Source organism: Haliotis cracherodii, unplaced genomic scaffold, assembly GCF_022045235.1.
Source record: "Haliotis cracherodii isolate W230 unplaced genomic scaffold, xgHalCrac1.p SCAF_9, whole genome shotgun sequence".
Classification (NCBI taxonomy): Eukaryota; Metazoa; Mollusca; class Gastropoda; order Lepetellida; family Haliotidae; genus Haliotis; species Haliotis cracherodii.
Window position 1 is genome coordinate 20,016,225 of NW_027266343.1, and position 16,422 is coordinate 20,032,646.

At 38.3% G+C, this 16,422-nt stretch overlaps 2 protein-coding genes across 2 annotated transcripts; both read right to left on the reverse strand.

Moving 5' to 3' along the window:
• Positions 1-2,903: 2,903 nt before the first annotated feature.
• Positions 2,904-6,174, reverse strand: LOC139453408 (uncharacterized). The gene is made up of 4 exons (XM_071235092.1): positions 5,887-6,174; positions 5,590-5,683; positions 3,875-3,973; positions 2,904-3,328 (listed from the first exon to the last, which is right to left on the reverse strand). The coding sequence occupies exons 1-4, from the start codon at positions 6,172-6,174 to the stop codon at positions 3,105-3,107; spliced, it is 705 nt and encodes a 234-aa protein (XP_071091193.1). The 3' UTR covers positions 2,904-3,104.
• Positions 6,175-12,786: 6,612 nt separating this feature from the next.
• LOC139452160 (uncharacterized) lies at positions 12,787-15,864 on the reverse strand. Its single transcript, XM_071233508.1, has 2 exons — positions 15,696-15,864; positions 12,787-13,490 (listed from the first exon to the last, which is right to left on the reverse strand). The coding sequence occupies exons 1-2, from the start codon at positions 15,862-15,864 to the stop codon at positions 12,787-12,789; spliced, it is 873 nt and encodes a 290-aa protein (XP_071089609.1).
• Positions 15,865-16,422: the final 558 nt, after the last annotated feature.

Sequence of the window (16,422 nt, forward strand, 5' to 3'; positions counted from 1 at the left end):
TTAGACGACGCGGCCAACCGTGCCCCCATGTCAGTTAAGGATTTAATGAGCTCTTCGTTAAGTGAAACAAGAAGACAACGCCATCGCTACCCAACGCCGTTATATAATATAAAACAAAGTAAATATATGTTTTTGTATATCCTTCTTCATTTGAATCTACGTAAAAACAATATAAAAATTCCTCCATCAAAAGAGAGCCCAGTTCACGACATACCTGCTGTGTCTAGAAAGTTTCTCCCAGACATTTTCAACGGTTTAATAGCTATGCTTCAGAAACGAGACGTGATGGACGGAAGGAGCTAGTTTCAATATTCCAACCAAATTTCTGGGCTGTCGGCTAGCCTCGTGGTTAAAGCGTTCTCTCGTCACGCCGAAGACCCGGGTACAATGTGTGAAGCCCATTTCTGGTGTCCCCCGCCATGATATTGCTGGAATATTGCTAAAAGCGGCCTAAAACCATACACACTCACTCACCCACCAAATTTCGTTTCAAATGGTTGGGTGTCCTTGCTGCTGACGTAGACCTGCCTGTAACTGCAGGTCCAGATAGGTTAAGGTTAAGAGGGACCTTCCCTTTTTCTCCCCAATGCAGTTACTCTTTGACTCAGCGAACTGGGCCTCAGTGGGTGTCATGTTGGGTGAGAAAAGGCGTCTCAGGCGACGATTGTAGAAAGTGTGTAATCATCTCAGTTGTGGCTTCTAACCTCCGAAAGCTAATATGAGTATTCCTCCTTGATGCGAAAGGAACAGATTCAACTTTTAAGTGCCCGAGGAATTACGCTTCAGGGCTAAAACGCTGTACATTTCTGGGAGCATATCTAATTCCAGTACAGTAACATGGACTTTTGACATCCGTAACCCTAAGGTCGCTTTGTGGAATATGCCCCGTTTGCTTTCATTGTAGGATGACAGATGCTTCTTTACTCGCAAGTGGCAAGGATGGCCCAAAGCAAATTCAACTGCTCACCTTAAAAAACACAGGAATATATGGTACAAGTCAAAAAAGGGAATGGCATCGGACATAATTTTTGTCACTGATGCGTGAAATTTAGAAATGTTTTCCACTAACGGGACTTTATTTGCTGAGATGCGTCGTTTAGGCATGCCAGAAACCATTGACCGTGGTTTCGAATATCAGATTCGCCTCGACTTTTGTTTCTGGGTTCGTCAGTACCATACTTGAGGTCGTGGGTTTCGGCAAAGTGATACACGTCTAACACCTGCACCACATCCCCCCACACCAATCTGACACGCTTGCGGGAAAGGGGAGATGGAAATTACGCATTTTTTATCTGTGGTGATTTATATAATACTTTCCTTTCCCTTTGGTTAGGCACCGTTCTATTTTATATAAACATATTTCATCCCCGGACTGGTATGATCTTTGTTTGTTTGCACACAAAATCCCATTTTGTTGTAAATGCCAAGACAAATAAATGTTGCATCAATAACATTTATGTGGGAGGTTATTGAAAACTAATCGTTTTAAGAGGTCGGCTACATTTAGTGCTCCCGTATGTCTTTCAATTTCTAGTGTTATGTCTAATGAAGGTTAAAGAGTCAATTATAAAATACTAGTTAATGTTCAAAGCATTCAACAACGCAACTCAAGTATATCTGTCCGATCTTGTACAGACGAATCAGTCATCACATCTCCTCGGTCATGTGATCAGCTCATGGCCAGGACAGTATTAAGATGTTCTTTTGTTCCAAATAATGTTAATATCAATGACTACATTGTAACGTAACGGGAAGGAAGTTTACACTTATGTCTCAATACTGAATTAGATATTAACGAAACGTCAGTGCAATGTTTTAATGATCATTTGGCTGCACAAAAGAATATAATAGGGACATACTGTTTTTTTTATGTTACAAAACCGTCGAGTGGTTAAACTCTCAGGAAAGGAGTTTCAATACTTGAGGTCCTTTCTGTCCAGGAATTCGCACGGGCTGACACACTTTATCTGTTCAGAAAATGAAATTTAACATATGTGTTAACGTCTGATATAGAAACATGTTTATAAAGGTTTTGGAGTAACGGATATAGTCCCGGTTTATTTAAAGTTCTTGATCTGATTAGTTAACAACTAATCATTTATAGTATGGTACAAAGGAGGGAGGGGATAAGTATCTTCAAGTTCTAACATTCAATACTTTACATTAAATATTCGATGAAGAGTGAATGTTGGAATGTTAGTGTTCATGAATTTAAGTGCAAATGTGAATTCCTAAAACACTGATAGGACAAGTCACAAGTCACCATTCATATTTGTAATATGTACCATACAGAATCCGAACTTCCCGAGTGTGTACAAAACACATACTATTTTGAAGAATTCTCGTTCTTTACAGCTACCGAAATTTGTTGGTTGTTGATTCGAAGAACAGATTCGACCCGATTAGGGTTCTCGGTTTATGAACACTATGTCCATGCATTCCATCAAACTTGAAAACATCTACGATCTGCGACATGCCTCCCCCAAATTCACACTTCTCGCCGTCAAGTGCTAGTGAAAGAGCCATTCTCCCAAAATAAGTAATGCGCTGTAATACAGAGAGTACTATAATAAAATATAGGAAAATGTAAATACTTTCTGTACAATCAATATAACCTTTTATGATTTTGGATCTTCATAAAACGTTTCAGTATCACAATTAAGGAAACGTTGATTAGGCGTGCATATGGTATCGATTAGTTTTTCAGTTGAAGCAGTTTTGTGGCGTTACTCATACACGTCCCACCTCTAGCCAGTGGGTTCCCTGTTAAAGGCTGCTTCTTGCTCTTGAAGAAATAGACAAACGGGCATCATTTTGAACCTTTAATATACTTAATGTGAACTTCAGTCAATTGGGTACATCAATTTCTTTGCGTTCCAAATAGTGCTCAAATTACTCTGCAACTGTTTCATCAGATTGTGGGATTTAACACAACTAAGATGAAGAAATTTCAATAAGGTCGCCATTTACCAAAGCAACAGCCAATTGTCCTTTCCAATATTCATTTCTTGGCTTTAAAAATATGCAACATTTGACTGTTTTGTGTATACTGTTACTTTTTAACATCGATGATGATGAAAGTGGCCGGATGCCATGTGAACAATTCAAATTAGTATTTCACAAATGAAGGATATTGGGCTGCGGCAACTGTAATCATTCAACCCATCAATGGAGTTCTTAATCATCAGATCCATGCAGATGCCATCTCCGTTAGGGTTCCCAGGAAACCAGTGGGGACCTGTAGAATCTATGACATTCCCGTTTAACCACACCCAATCTCCAGATGCCTCTTTCTTCCCTCCAACTTGGAAGTAATACCTAGGTCCGCCTGAAACCAAAGAATGTTTTGTTTGAGCGAATTACTGGCATTTTTATTTCAATGTCTGAAAGCTGACTTTCCGATGAAACATTAATTTATAGAAGCTGAGGCACTAATTTATCCAATTTCAAATCACCTAAATACAGATATGATCAAACAACATGTAGTGTGTGACTAACTGATGGCATCAGTGACTTGGTGTCAACTCAACTTTTAACATTATTTCAGTTACATCACGGCGTAGACGACGTGTCAGTGAGTGTGATTTAGGCCTCAGCACTGGTGGTATTGGGCCGACCAATCTGGGGATCAGTGTACCCGGGTAGGCAAGAGAGACAACTTTGTACAATGGATTACTGTGTCTTAGACCTCTGCGCCATAGCTAACGTATTATTAAAGTTTTGAGCATCCTGGTTCCTTGTTGGGAAGCTGCTCCAAGGCTAAAGAGAAACGTCTATGATGATGTCAAAGTTGTAGTACTAATACTGACTCGCGATAACATGAAGACTTCCAGTAAGAAGTAGGTGCTACAACGTATGTTGCTATTTCTCTTACCATAGTTCTCAAGGAGTTCACGCACAATACGCTTGTGCTTGTCCGAGGTGTTCAGGATGATAAGGCGCCCAGAATCGTTGTCACAGTCCTTGGTTGCATCTGTACGATTGTAAGATGTAAAAATCTTGTAACACAGGGAAGTGTCATTGTCAAACTTGTATCCTTTATTGGAAGGACATGTGCCTAGAATTACCACACAAAAACCCACATCAACAGGCTTGTCATCATGAGTATTAATCCACGCAATTGGGATACAATGACATGCATCAGCACAAGTCAGCGAGCCTGACCATCCGATCCCGTTAGTCCCACAAGTAAATACTCATTTAACTGGTACAAAACAACATAATATTCCTTGACGGTGACCTGGACATGATTCATGACATCAAATGGGATAGATATTCCTCATACATCTGGAGAGCAAATGATTTTAAATAATTTATATATTGTTACCATGCAATTTCTGACATGTAAAATATCATCACTCCCACACGTACAATTGATATGTGACACACGTGGTGCATGGAACAAGTAAGGGTATTTTATGAAAGAATTATTTTGGAGCAAAATACAATCACATTTTCACATTGAAATCACAAACTGTTCTGAAGCAGTGACATGATTGTGGAAGTTGAACAACAAATTAAAACAAATCTGATGAAGAAGGCGATCTGCTCACGCCAAGGTGTACATCTAACGACAATTTAATCTTTAATCATAATATACAAACAGCAATATACCACTATGAAGCGGGTTTTTCTGCTTTAATATATTTTGGGTCTTCCATTTTTATAAAATGACACGTAAGTATAACTTTTGGTGGTTGCAGACGCTCTGGTATATTCCTAATGAAGCCACCGACAGAATAACATCGAAATAAAAGATTTTATTTTGTTTAACGTTTGTTGTTCTGAAGTTGTTCTTAATTGTACAATGTGCTCTTGTCTTCCATGAACAGACACGACTTTTATACTCCGGTTAACTTCGGATGTCGCGGATATGATCAGTAAAACGAGTAAGAACAATTTAAAACATGTTCGTATTGTGAAACGCATGCAACATTCAATCGCGTAATTCAGGCAAATACAATATGTTTGAAATCGCCCATCACGTTCACACCTTCTTAGAGTGACATTAATCCAGCAGTCGGACAAAAGCAAAGAGTGTGACTTGTAAAGGTAACAGATTCTTCACATGAAAAACATTTTAGGTGTGTAAATAAAGTATGTAAATTGTGAGGCACACACATTCGTCTGTTCCACACGAAACAGGTTGTTTTCCAATCAAAGTTGAATGAGAAGAGAGTTACTTCACCGAAAATGTTTGCGTGAAGCAACATGTGTTTGATTTAATTTGGCAAAAGATATTAATTAGATCATCCTCTTACGTTGACATAAACGTTCACATTGAAACATATACACACACAGTGCAAATTTACATTAACATTTGCACTTGCTCCAGACATGATGCAAATTTGCTCCTGGTATAAATATACACACATGAGTATACTCACGTATGTATTTCTACACACGTATGCACATATACACACATATACACATACACACACCGTCTCTATACATATATATATATATATATATATATATGTATAGAGGCGCACGTGAACGGGTTATTAGATTTGACCGCGTTAAATCGAATGGGAAAGTGAGCGTACTATTTGAAAAGAAAAACCTTAAATTCTCCATGTAACTACTCACCAAACGGTAAACACAACTTGTTTGTCCTTTGTACAACAGCACATATTTCATTAACCTTGCATGTCCCCCATCTACATGGAGTTGAAGTCTTGTTCTAAAAGAGTGTCAAATACAACAATGTAGCAATAAGTGGTTACTAGTTTCAATGTTCTCAGTTAGGAATTATCAATAGGTAGGAAGAAGAAAATATTCACCAGTTAAACCTTTAATCATGGAGGTTTAAGTCGATGGAGAAGATGAATAGATACGGGTAAAATTAGGAAACATATGATACATGTGGCAAGGCATTGGACTTACCTTTCTATCACGTATGTATGTTGTTCCCTTTTCAAGTACAACTGAGTGGACGTCATAAGCTTTTTTGAAGTTGATGTGACAAATGCGGTCGGTTGTCCTGTAGTTGACAGATTGACACATACGTAACATCAGACACAAAGTTTCACACTCGAACCGATTGGAAACGTGTCGTTTCCAGAAAAGCGCATCTCTTAGACATGCGTTGGGTATCTCCTTGCTGAATGAGGAGTGCCCCGATGCTAATTTAGGAGTTGTGGCGACAATGTACATAAGTATAACTATATACATCGTTCACAGGCAACTGTCCAGCAAATATGCGTAGAATCAGCATGCAAGCACCCTTACACCACAATCACCAGTTTCGACACCATACAACAATTACAGACGCACGGCGTTAATCAATGTAATGATTTAAATTATAAACATTGGCTAATAGCATGCGTGGGGGAACCAATGTTACAAGTAACGATATATGCTTAAAATCGAAGGTTTTGCTTCTCAGCCTACGGGTTAAAACAAGAAACGGCTTATGCATGACGTTACAAGCCGCCCCACCTATTCCTAATGCCCCAAACCACCAGAAACATATGCATGTATCACTGTATAACTTCACCAAAACAGGTGACAGCTGACCTCGCCAATATCTATCTGAATGCCGTCTCATCTAGTACAACGTTTATAAAGAAAGTCACATGCATGCCTCTAGCTTGACATTTGGCGCTTTTCTTTTATACCAATGCATGCCCAACTTCAGAGTTACATATGTTTTTTCATTTATGCAATTTTCAAAACGCCAAAAGATTTTGGTCAGTTCAAAAACATCTTTAAGAATTTTGCTGGATTGGAAGCCAAACGTTTTTAAGAATATATATTGGTAACGCCGCTTTTATGAGGTGAGACCGCTCGTCGAAACGTCAGTCAAATAAAAGAAAAGCGCCAAATGTCATGCTCTCTGTGGTCCTAAAACTTGAAATACAATCTCTAAGTTTCTTCCATTTCTTTACTACATATATGGTGTTTTCAGTCTAAATTGTCTACATACTTGAATAATGAATATCTAGTAACAGCAACTCTGCATTTTGGCACCGATAATTGTACATATACTCATATACAATGGCGAGAAAAAAGTACTTATCTATTGTAATTAGCTTGTTCTTCGGCGGTGATTCGGTCGTCAAATAGGTTGTTTCAGTCTGAGGTGGATATTGTGATTTGATCAACCAATCAGAATCGTGTAATTTCCACATTCGTGGTAGAATGACGAGATAAACCTACTGTTTATTTAAACCTGTTGCATATAGATTGTATTGCATGACAAATTCCATTTTTGGAGTGACAGGTTGTTGAAACAGTGACAAAAATGCTGAACTAAATTACTTCTTAATTTTTTTTTACGTATGTACCATTTGGTTTGAAATTAGTAGCAGTAATACATATTCAGAATTACCATCTCCCCACAAACCTTCTTCAAGAAAGGAATTTCTCGGACAAGTATAACGCGGCTATCGTGCATAAAGAGAAGGAAACACAAATTAATTAGCTTCTACTGCACGGAGCTGCCCCATCATTGCATTAAATCAACGGATGTCGACTTACCAATTTGCAAGTGTGATTTACAATATTGTCATGTACAATGTGTTTCTGTCTTGATTTGGGAGAATCGGACGTTACAATAAAATGAGTCTTATCTTGCGACACTTGTATGATTGAGCATACCCTGTTTGTGATCTTAAGTATTGAGTTTAAATAATGTTATGTGCTGTGGCAATAGTTTGGCAAAAGAGGCGATCGAATAACTCTGTACAAAAACAAAAACACTGTAATATGACATAAACGAGTTATGCACACTAACCTTCGCAGTGTGGGTTGAGACCAGTGTCCATCACCCTAACACTCTCCTCTCCAGTCCTGCCCTTCTGGATGTAACCGGGTAGTTCTGAACCATGACTGTGGAATATATGTTATCTTATGAAACCAAAATCAACCTAAATTATATAAAAGCAATCTAGACAGCTCTATTCCACAAATCAGCACCAGGAAAAATAATTCTTGGGGCGACTATTCCCTATTTTGCACCTTTTCTTGCTCACAAAGTGTTCTTATTTAGAATTAAATGCAATCTGTAATGTAATGATTTAAATGAATAGCAAGTAATGATCCATGGTCACTTGTATACAACTCATTGCTTCTTTTATTGTTAGGACTATATGAAAACACCGTCAAATTTGTAAAGTACAATGGTGTGTGGACTTACTGTATTACACATACATATGCATACACATACAAATGCGTTCAGATTCAGATTCTGTATAACAGTACGTGGGGACAAAGGCCTACAATACATCAAATGCATATAAAACGTCCCATTTTAATTCTGGAAACCCAATGGTCCAGAAACTCTACGGTCTTTGCCCAGTCTCGGTCAAAGGTATTTACAAAATTAAACATGCTGTTTTCATGGGAACATACCAAGGAAGAAAAAATGAAAAAAGAATTGTTCAAAAACTGAATATTTACACTTTGTCGCCCATGGGCCTGCCCATGGGCGAGAATATGTTCCTTTACTCAAAACTCATGTTTTTGTTTCGCAAATACATTAAAAATGGCACATGATAAAAATATGATAATAATGGACATAAATGACATGGTAATTGAAGATTCCTCTTCAGTAACTTTGAAAGATATTATCTTGTAATAACATTTATAATTGTCTGGATGGGTGGAGATGATTGAGGTATTCGTTTTGTACTGCAGTCTGAATACGCAAAATAAATCATCCAAAAAAATATATTCATCTTTATTAGCCACCATGTCAAATTTTTGGCAGAAGCAAGCTACTGGCCATAAAATAAATTATGGACATCTGTCTTTTTTCTGCGGTAATTTAATTTCCAATTCGAACACTTAAGTTGTGGGCTGAGCATATAAAATGCCATAAACCCTTTATCAAATCGTTCTGGTCAACATTCGGCAAATAAAATAAAACAACAGGTTCAGCAGTGATTAGCATCTTCAATAGTTCTCTAATGAGGGAGATTGTTCAACACCTCTATGCCAGTTTTGAAATCATCCCATATTTCCTTAAAAGACATACTATCCAAGTCTCCATGTTCTTGTGAAATCCATAGACATATAATTCAAAATGCTGTTCTGAACGACAAAGTGCGAAAATGTGAAACTCAAGTGGCTCTACCAACAGCGCCAAGACCCTTTAGCATTAAATAACGAGGAAATCTATTTATTTCCATCATCAATATATTACACGAACATCTTATCCATTTTATTATGGTTTCTCATTGATAACATCTACGTAAAATTTGGGGGTAAGACATTCAGGCAAGAAGTAGGCATCCCCATGGGCACCAATTATACTCCACTTATTGTGGATCTGTTTCTTTAAATGGATCGGAATTTCTGTTCGGATTGGCAAAGTTAAATCAAGGACATTTGGCCAAGACGTTTAGCTTAATCTTCAGGTATAAAGATGATCTGATATCGTTCAATAACAATCAAATAGCCAATTGCAATTCCCTTCCACTGATTTACCCTCATGAGCTTTAAGTAAAGACCAGTGAGACCGCCTCATACTTAGACTCATGCATAAAGATTCAGAGTAACAAAACACTCTCTGAAAGACTGTAGCACAAGAGTGATGACTTCAACTTTTGTATTGACAATTGTCAACTTTCCCTCCATGTCGAGCAATATTCCATCAACTCCAGCTTTTGGTGTTTACATTTCATAACTTTCAAGGGGCGGCATACGACTCTTGCTCAGAAGTTGTTCGACCAATGTTATACCATTTAAGGCCTCAGTAAAGGTTTCAAAGTTTTATGCTACTACTAGACATATGGTGGAGGATATTTCCAAATTTGACGCATCAGTGACTAAAATGATGCCCTATGAAATTCCCTTTTTGACTTGTACCATACGTTCTCGTGGTTCTTTTCAGATGAACAATTGACTTGGCTTTATGCAGCGATTTCTATTGGATATGGAAAGGGTTTTGTCGCTATATGAAATATATATCCCACAGATACCACGTGCCACACTCACTATGTATGGCATTATCAGATATATATCTAGAAACGCCAATGAAACGTTTGAAAAATATGTAATGGATATTTTAAACCTTAACTTTCAGCATTATATGTCAAAATTAGTAGAATTTCAAAATACGTTTGGAAAGTAGCGTATGATATTGTTAAACATATTGTGTTATGTACCATTAGTATTCATGAAAGAAATTAACTCTTTGAGAAATGTTTCTCCCAACAATAAAGCTCCACCATTTGTTACAATCTTAATAGTCAAAAGGAACCTTCAGTTTAATATTTATCACCATTAATATGTTCAAAATAAGTCAAGACTGCATCGTTGGACTGACCATTCATTTCACTGGAAAATACCTGACGGTACTTTGCACAGTATTTCACAATGTCACAATGCATTTGAGCATACCGTCATATTTATTGTGTGCATTGGTTACAAATAAAAAGCTTAAAGACTGATACTATATTATTAATCATTCATTAATTGCAGCAATATCCGCCTTGCATTTTTCAGATTTTTCTTTCTTGTAAAACGTTCGTTGTAATAATATCACGCAGATTCGACTTAGCTGCTCTCTTTTGACTACGATTTAGCTGTCGCGTATCTGACCACACACGCACATGCACGCACAAACCCACACACGAATTGTGACTATTCATCGTAATAGTGTATAGAGGAGAAGTAAACGTAGCAATTATGCATTAACAAATTGTTATGCCTTAACTTTAGACAACCTAATCTACTGTTCAGAAATTACACGTAAACTTCATACCACAACGGTCAACGCAACTTGTATTTAGAACTGCAGGACTTATGTCATCGACCGCGCATGTACTCTAGCAACACGGAGTTTAAGTCTTGTTCTGAAAAAGACAAAAATTCAAATACAAGTATGCAGTAATATATGATTCCTAGTGATAATCCTGTTGCAAAGACATCAGAAAGGTAAATGATAATGAAAATAGAAGAGACTTACCTTTTGAAATTTATAATAGATGGAAAGATTCAACCATATGCAATACGGTCAAAGCAATTGGGACCATCAACGGTAATGCTAATAATTTTAGATTTATCCGACAAAAGGCCGCATTGCAAAAAAGAATCTGCTTGAACCATCAAGATATTCCATCTGAAACAATATATGCACATAGTGGATTCGTGTTAACGAACCTTCACTGAGGTAAAAGAATTTGACTTACCTCTCAATCACTTATGTATATTGTTCCGTTTTCAAGTTCCACGAGGTTCAAGTCAGTTTTCTTGAAATTGATGTGTAGTTGACAAAGCGACACAAACGTAATTTCACACACAAAGTTTAACACTGGAACCAATTAGAAGCGTGTCGTATCCCGAAAAGAACCCTTTTATGTCTTAGCAGTGTCTTATTTGTTTCATTTGAATACGACAAGACACATCAATATTACTATAGACATAACGATAACAGAAGAACATATATTGTCCTTTTCCCCAAGCAGGTATATATCAGTATATGTATAATAAACGGCCACAAATGCCCATTATATTCGAATGTGCAAACACATGTAAATGCATTCTCGCACCTTAAAAAGCTATTTATTTCAATCAATGTAATATATGTTTTAGATGTTACGCTTACAACTACAAAATAATTATATCCTTGCATAACGTAAAGTAATTCAAGCAGCCTGTTGTGTAACATCAAGATTAAACTTTGTAAACAAATAAGAATTGAAATACAGTCTTATTTTTATTTAAACCAATAAAGTGATATTAATGATTCATTTGGGTTTTCCATACGGTCATAGGACAATCACACTGAAATCAGATACCTTTTCTTTGTCTGATGGCACACCCTTCATAGGAGTCCCGTCTTATGTACCCTGAGCGAACTGTGACAGCCTAAATAAAATTGAAGGGAGTGTATGGTTTTTTATACCAATCAAATTACATCTTTCTTAACACGGAGGCCTTGAACGTCGCTTCAAGTGTGTGACAGTAAATACTGCTTGAAGCCGCCTCAAAAAAATTGCAGCGTATTTTTCGTTCGTTTACGTTCTTCGGATATGCTGCTCTGAATGCTTAGTTCGCTCGTACGGAGAATTTGGGGCCTGGTCGATGATTAGCTGTTCAGAAAGTTCATATGATAGACCTCCTATGTATTGCCAGATCTACAAGGAGAAGGTGAGACTATCAGGGTAAAAGAGTTGACTGAATTGGGTTTAAGGATGTCCTATGCTTCACGAACAGATGTGTAAATCATTTCGTGCCTGATTTCAAACCTTGATTTCAAACTACCATATATCCACGTCTGCATTTTACCTTATCTCGTATAAATGAACTATTTGGATGTTTCCATTTAATGATAGTAATAAAGCATTCGTAAAAGACTGAGGAGAAAGTTGCGATCACCGAAAACGTTTTAAAATGTTGTTTTTGGTATTTAATACGTAATTGTGTCATAATCTCGGTAATATGATTTGTTTGTTTGTTGTCTAACGCCGGTCTGTTAATAATCGAGTCTGATTAATATCATGAGCATCGATCCACGAAATTGGGATCGATGACATGCATCAACCAAGTCAGCGAGACTGACCACCTGATCCCGTTAGTCTTTTACGGCAAGCATGGGTTGCTGAAGACCTTTTCTACCCCAGATCTTCACGGCTCCTCGGTAATGTGAAAATCAAACGTCAAACAGTAGAAGGTAAAGAAGGGCAATTCATTCAATATTTTGAATAATATTATTATTATTTTTTCAGCTTTTATAATCCGAGTTTGTATATTAGTCCATTAAATATTTCATGCATCAACATTGTAACGATTTAGTTTTTATTTGACGTTTATGGTAATCATCTGAATTAAGATTATTTACATTGGCGAGTAATCGGATCCTGCTGTAGAATAAACCTTTTTGATTGGAATAGTCAGCGGTTTCTTTGAGTACATCAACGCAGTAGTATATTGGATTGAAAATCCAATTTCCTTGTATAAGTCAATCGCCTTCTGGTTCTCAGCGAAGGGATTCACTTCAATTGTGTTTCCAACGGGTACTTTGTCAAGCATCGTTCTGATAAGTTCGTGCCCTACGTCGTCAGTATCTGCATACGTTGGGCAGAACTCCCAAACTTTATTGGCTCTTTTCAGGGCGCCATAACCGATTACGTCTCCAGAATCACATGCCAGTGCCACGAAGACAAAGGTTGCGTCTGCAATTATGAATCTGTGAAACATAGTAGTTCTCTTTACCGGATGTATCCGTGCATCGTATTTCTCTAACCGTTCCAGAAGGACGTCAGCCAACGGAAGTATGCGAAAACCAGTCCCCGGTAATGATGGAAGCTTTTGGTTGGTTTTCTTCAAATACAAACTGTGAATGTCATGTAATGGCTTGAATGTTGTTAGATTAAGCTCAGGCTTAAGTGCGGTGATAAAGGCATTTTTATCTTGTACCCCTGCTAATGCTGCACTTTGCAGTTTCATTCCAATCCCGTGACCTCTGTGTTGCTTATCGACAACATACATTCCACCCTGACAGGTTGTGTTGTCATCCAGGGTGAACATTTTGCTGCAACCTAAACGTGAAAAAAAAACCGAATTCAGAATTGTGTGAGTTCATGTATGTGAGTGAGCAAGTTTATCGCCTCTTTGGACAGGATAACAGTGAGTGAGTGAGTTGGGTTTAACGCCGCTTTTAACAGTATTCCAGTCGTATCGCGGCGTGTCAGCTTAATGTGGGAGGAAAGCCCGAAGTGATGCAGGTCTCAGACGTTTACCACTTCGGTGAAACCCACGAGCACGGGTATGGTGCTGACAGACTAGAACATAATCGGGGCGAACCGGGATTCAAACCAACAATCATAGGCTTCTGGCGTGCCTAAGGGACGGAACTCTGCACAGCGAATCGCGGCGCCTTAGACGACTGGGCCACCCGTGCCCCCGGACAGGATAACAATGATATCATGTGGCGTCAGTTTAGTTACTGTGGGAGGATGTTAGCCGATTACCACTATTTGGTGAAACCTAAGCAGGTGTGTATGATCCTTACAAACTTAGAAACATAAACAGAGCAAAATCTTGGATTCAAACCTGCGATCATAGGTTTCTGGCACTTCTAAGTGGCGCAACTCTGTAAAGCAAATTACTACCTTAGCAACATCATTCACTCACACATTTTACATATTCGTTCTTTTACAAAATAGTAGGGGATACTAGGGAAGAACCTAAAATGTCCACAATTATAAGGGATATTAGTTTCTAGTAATAGTTGAATGAAAATAATGAACGAATTGTGGAACATATTGCAACTGGTAGTGCAGTTTGACAGTAGATGTTATGACCACCAACGATCTTGAAGGACGATAAGGGTAGGTTGGGAAATTGCCATTTTTGGATCAGTAGTGCGTAACAATACCATGATTTGTTAAACATTCATTCACTGGACGACGAGGTATACGGCGTTTGAGTCTCCCAATGGCGATTTGAGGTAGTCTGTCCCACTCCTCTCCCAGCGCCTAGCCAAGTTCAGCTAATGTGGCCAACGGCCTATGGCGTTGACGCACACGTCTCCCTATCATGTCCCAGACATGTTCAATGGGGGAGTGAGTTTAGGCTCACTGCTTTTACATAACATTGTATGGATGTTTTGCTGCTGGAGGTGAGCATTAATGATGATTCGTGCACGGTGAGCACGGGATACACGCACACGCACTGCAAGTGGGACAAAAAAGGGCGTCAGTATGTTGGATGTTTGGTGTTAACTTTCAAAGTCATAACGTTCTTGCATGTTTGTCGTCTACGCTAATCTTTGTTCTAATACTTGGTAAAAAACATTTATATTTCACGATCCCCTACTTTTTTGGAAGAGTATAATTATGGTGGTTGTTTCAGCTTAAAGTGGGAGGACACCGGTTGAAGAGTTTTTGCACTCTGGTGTATCCAACTAGAACGACATTGTCAAACCCATAGTAATAGCAAATCCGGGTATGATTAAGGTACGTAACCCTGCACAATAAACAGTAACAGTAACTTAGATGCGGATGTCTGTCTTGTAACATGAATATAATGTGATTACAATAAGTGGAAATACAGTAACTGTCATGAGCACAATACTCCGTGAAGGTAATTAAGCCACTCCATGCACCTACGATATTCCCTATAGCTGTATAATGACAACTTTCAATTGAATTGATGAGCAAGCTGTTTGTTGAAGCCACATTTCAATAAACCCATTGAAGTTGGTTATTTGTGGAATAAAAACAACAAAAAACTAAATTATCTTTTGGGTTTTACATTTTTACATACCTGACAATAACTGCACCGTAATGATTAAATGCACATTACTGAGCATTCTTAAATGTGTATTAAACGTCTCCGTTCTACACACAAAAAAACACTTGGAAGCGTATGATGTGCGTCTCATTTTAACGTGTACTAGACTCTGTGACTACTTTGCATAGAACATTCATTTCATGCATTACAGTAACATTAACAATAGCTTAATATCGCTGCACATTAAGCGGATCAAGGCTACGAAAACACTGCTATAATATGTGTGATTACAAATTGAACTATGTTATAATTGAATGAGTGATAAGAATATACGAGTAATATCGCGGGAGAGGGCACCAGAAATGGTCTCCACATATTTTACCCATGTGCAGTACTGAATTCAGACCGTCAGCCACCAGATTAACCCACCTGATTATTGATTATTAAAACTAATAGTACACAAAGGTACCACCAATGCTCACTTAATCATTGAGGTAGCTTTAACTCACCAACGATCCTGCCGTCACTCCTTTCTGCCACCCACCAATCCGAGGGGTTGATGTCGTAACATTTTAGCAGATAGGGGAGTGTCTTGGTCCATCCTTCTTGTTCAGCGAGGCCAGCGAGATATTTCACTTCAGACCGGCCAACCAGACGCCTGATCACAACACCGGCCATGGTGGTATGTTGAAAACAGTCGGACCCCTTCTGGTACACACCACAGAGATGAAAAGACCTACGTTATCACAAGAATGTGTTTGAATGAGTTGCACGGACCAGTTTGTCGTGATTGTTGTGGTGGTTGTGGGTAAGCCGTGTAATTATGCTGGTATGTAGGCTGGTAATGGCGTTGTCACCTGTGACAGTATCGTGTTAGTGGTTGTCAGGTCGCAGTGTTGCCAATCTACCTGCTAATCATATTGGGATCGTCCACAGAATACGTGCGCCACGGGATAGGTGCGCCCTCTTTTCACAACTGCGTTTGTACACATTTTCATGACGCCCGTGTCTTCCAGAAGTGTGGTTAGTTGCATATCAAGGGCTACCCTTGGGATTGCTAAACACGAGGGTAGAGACTAATATAAAGGATAAAAGTTAGACAGAGAGGACTGCTTAATCACAAGGGAAAATTCCAATGTATAGTACTGTATAGTATTAGTATTTCCAAAATATACAATTTTGTATAGTTGGTATATCCAAAACTATACAATTGTGTATATATGGATATATTTTACC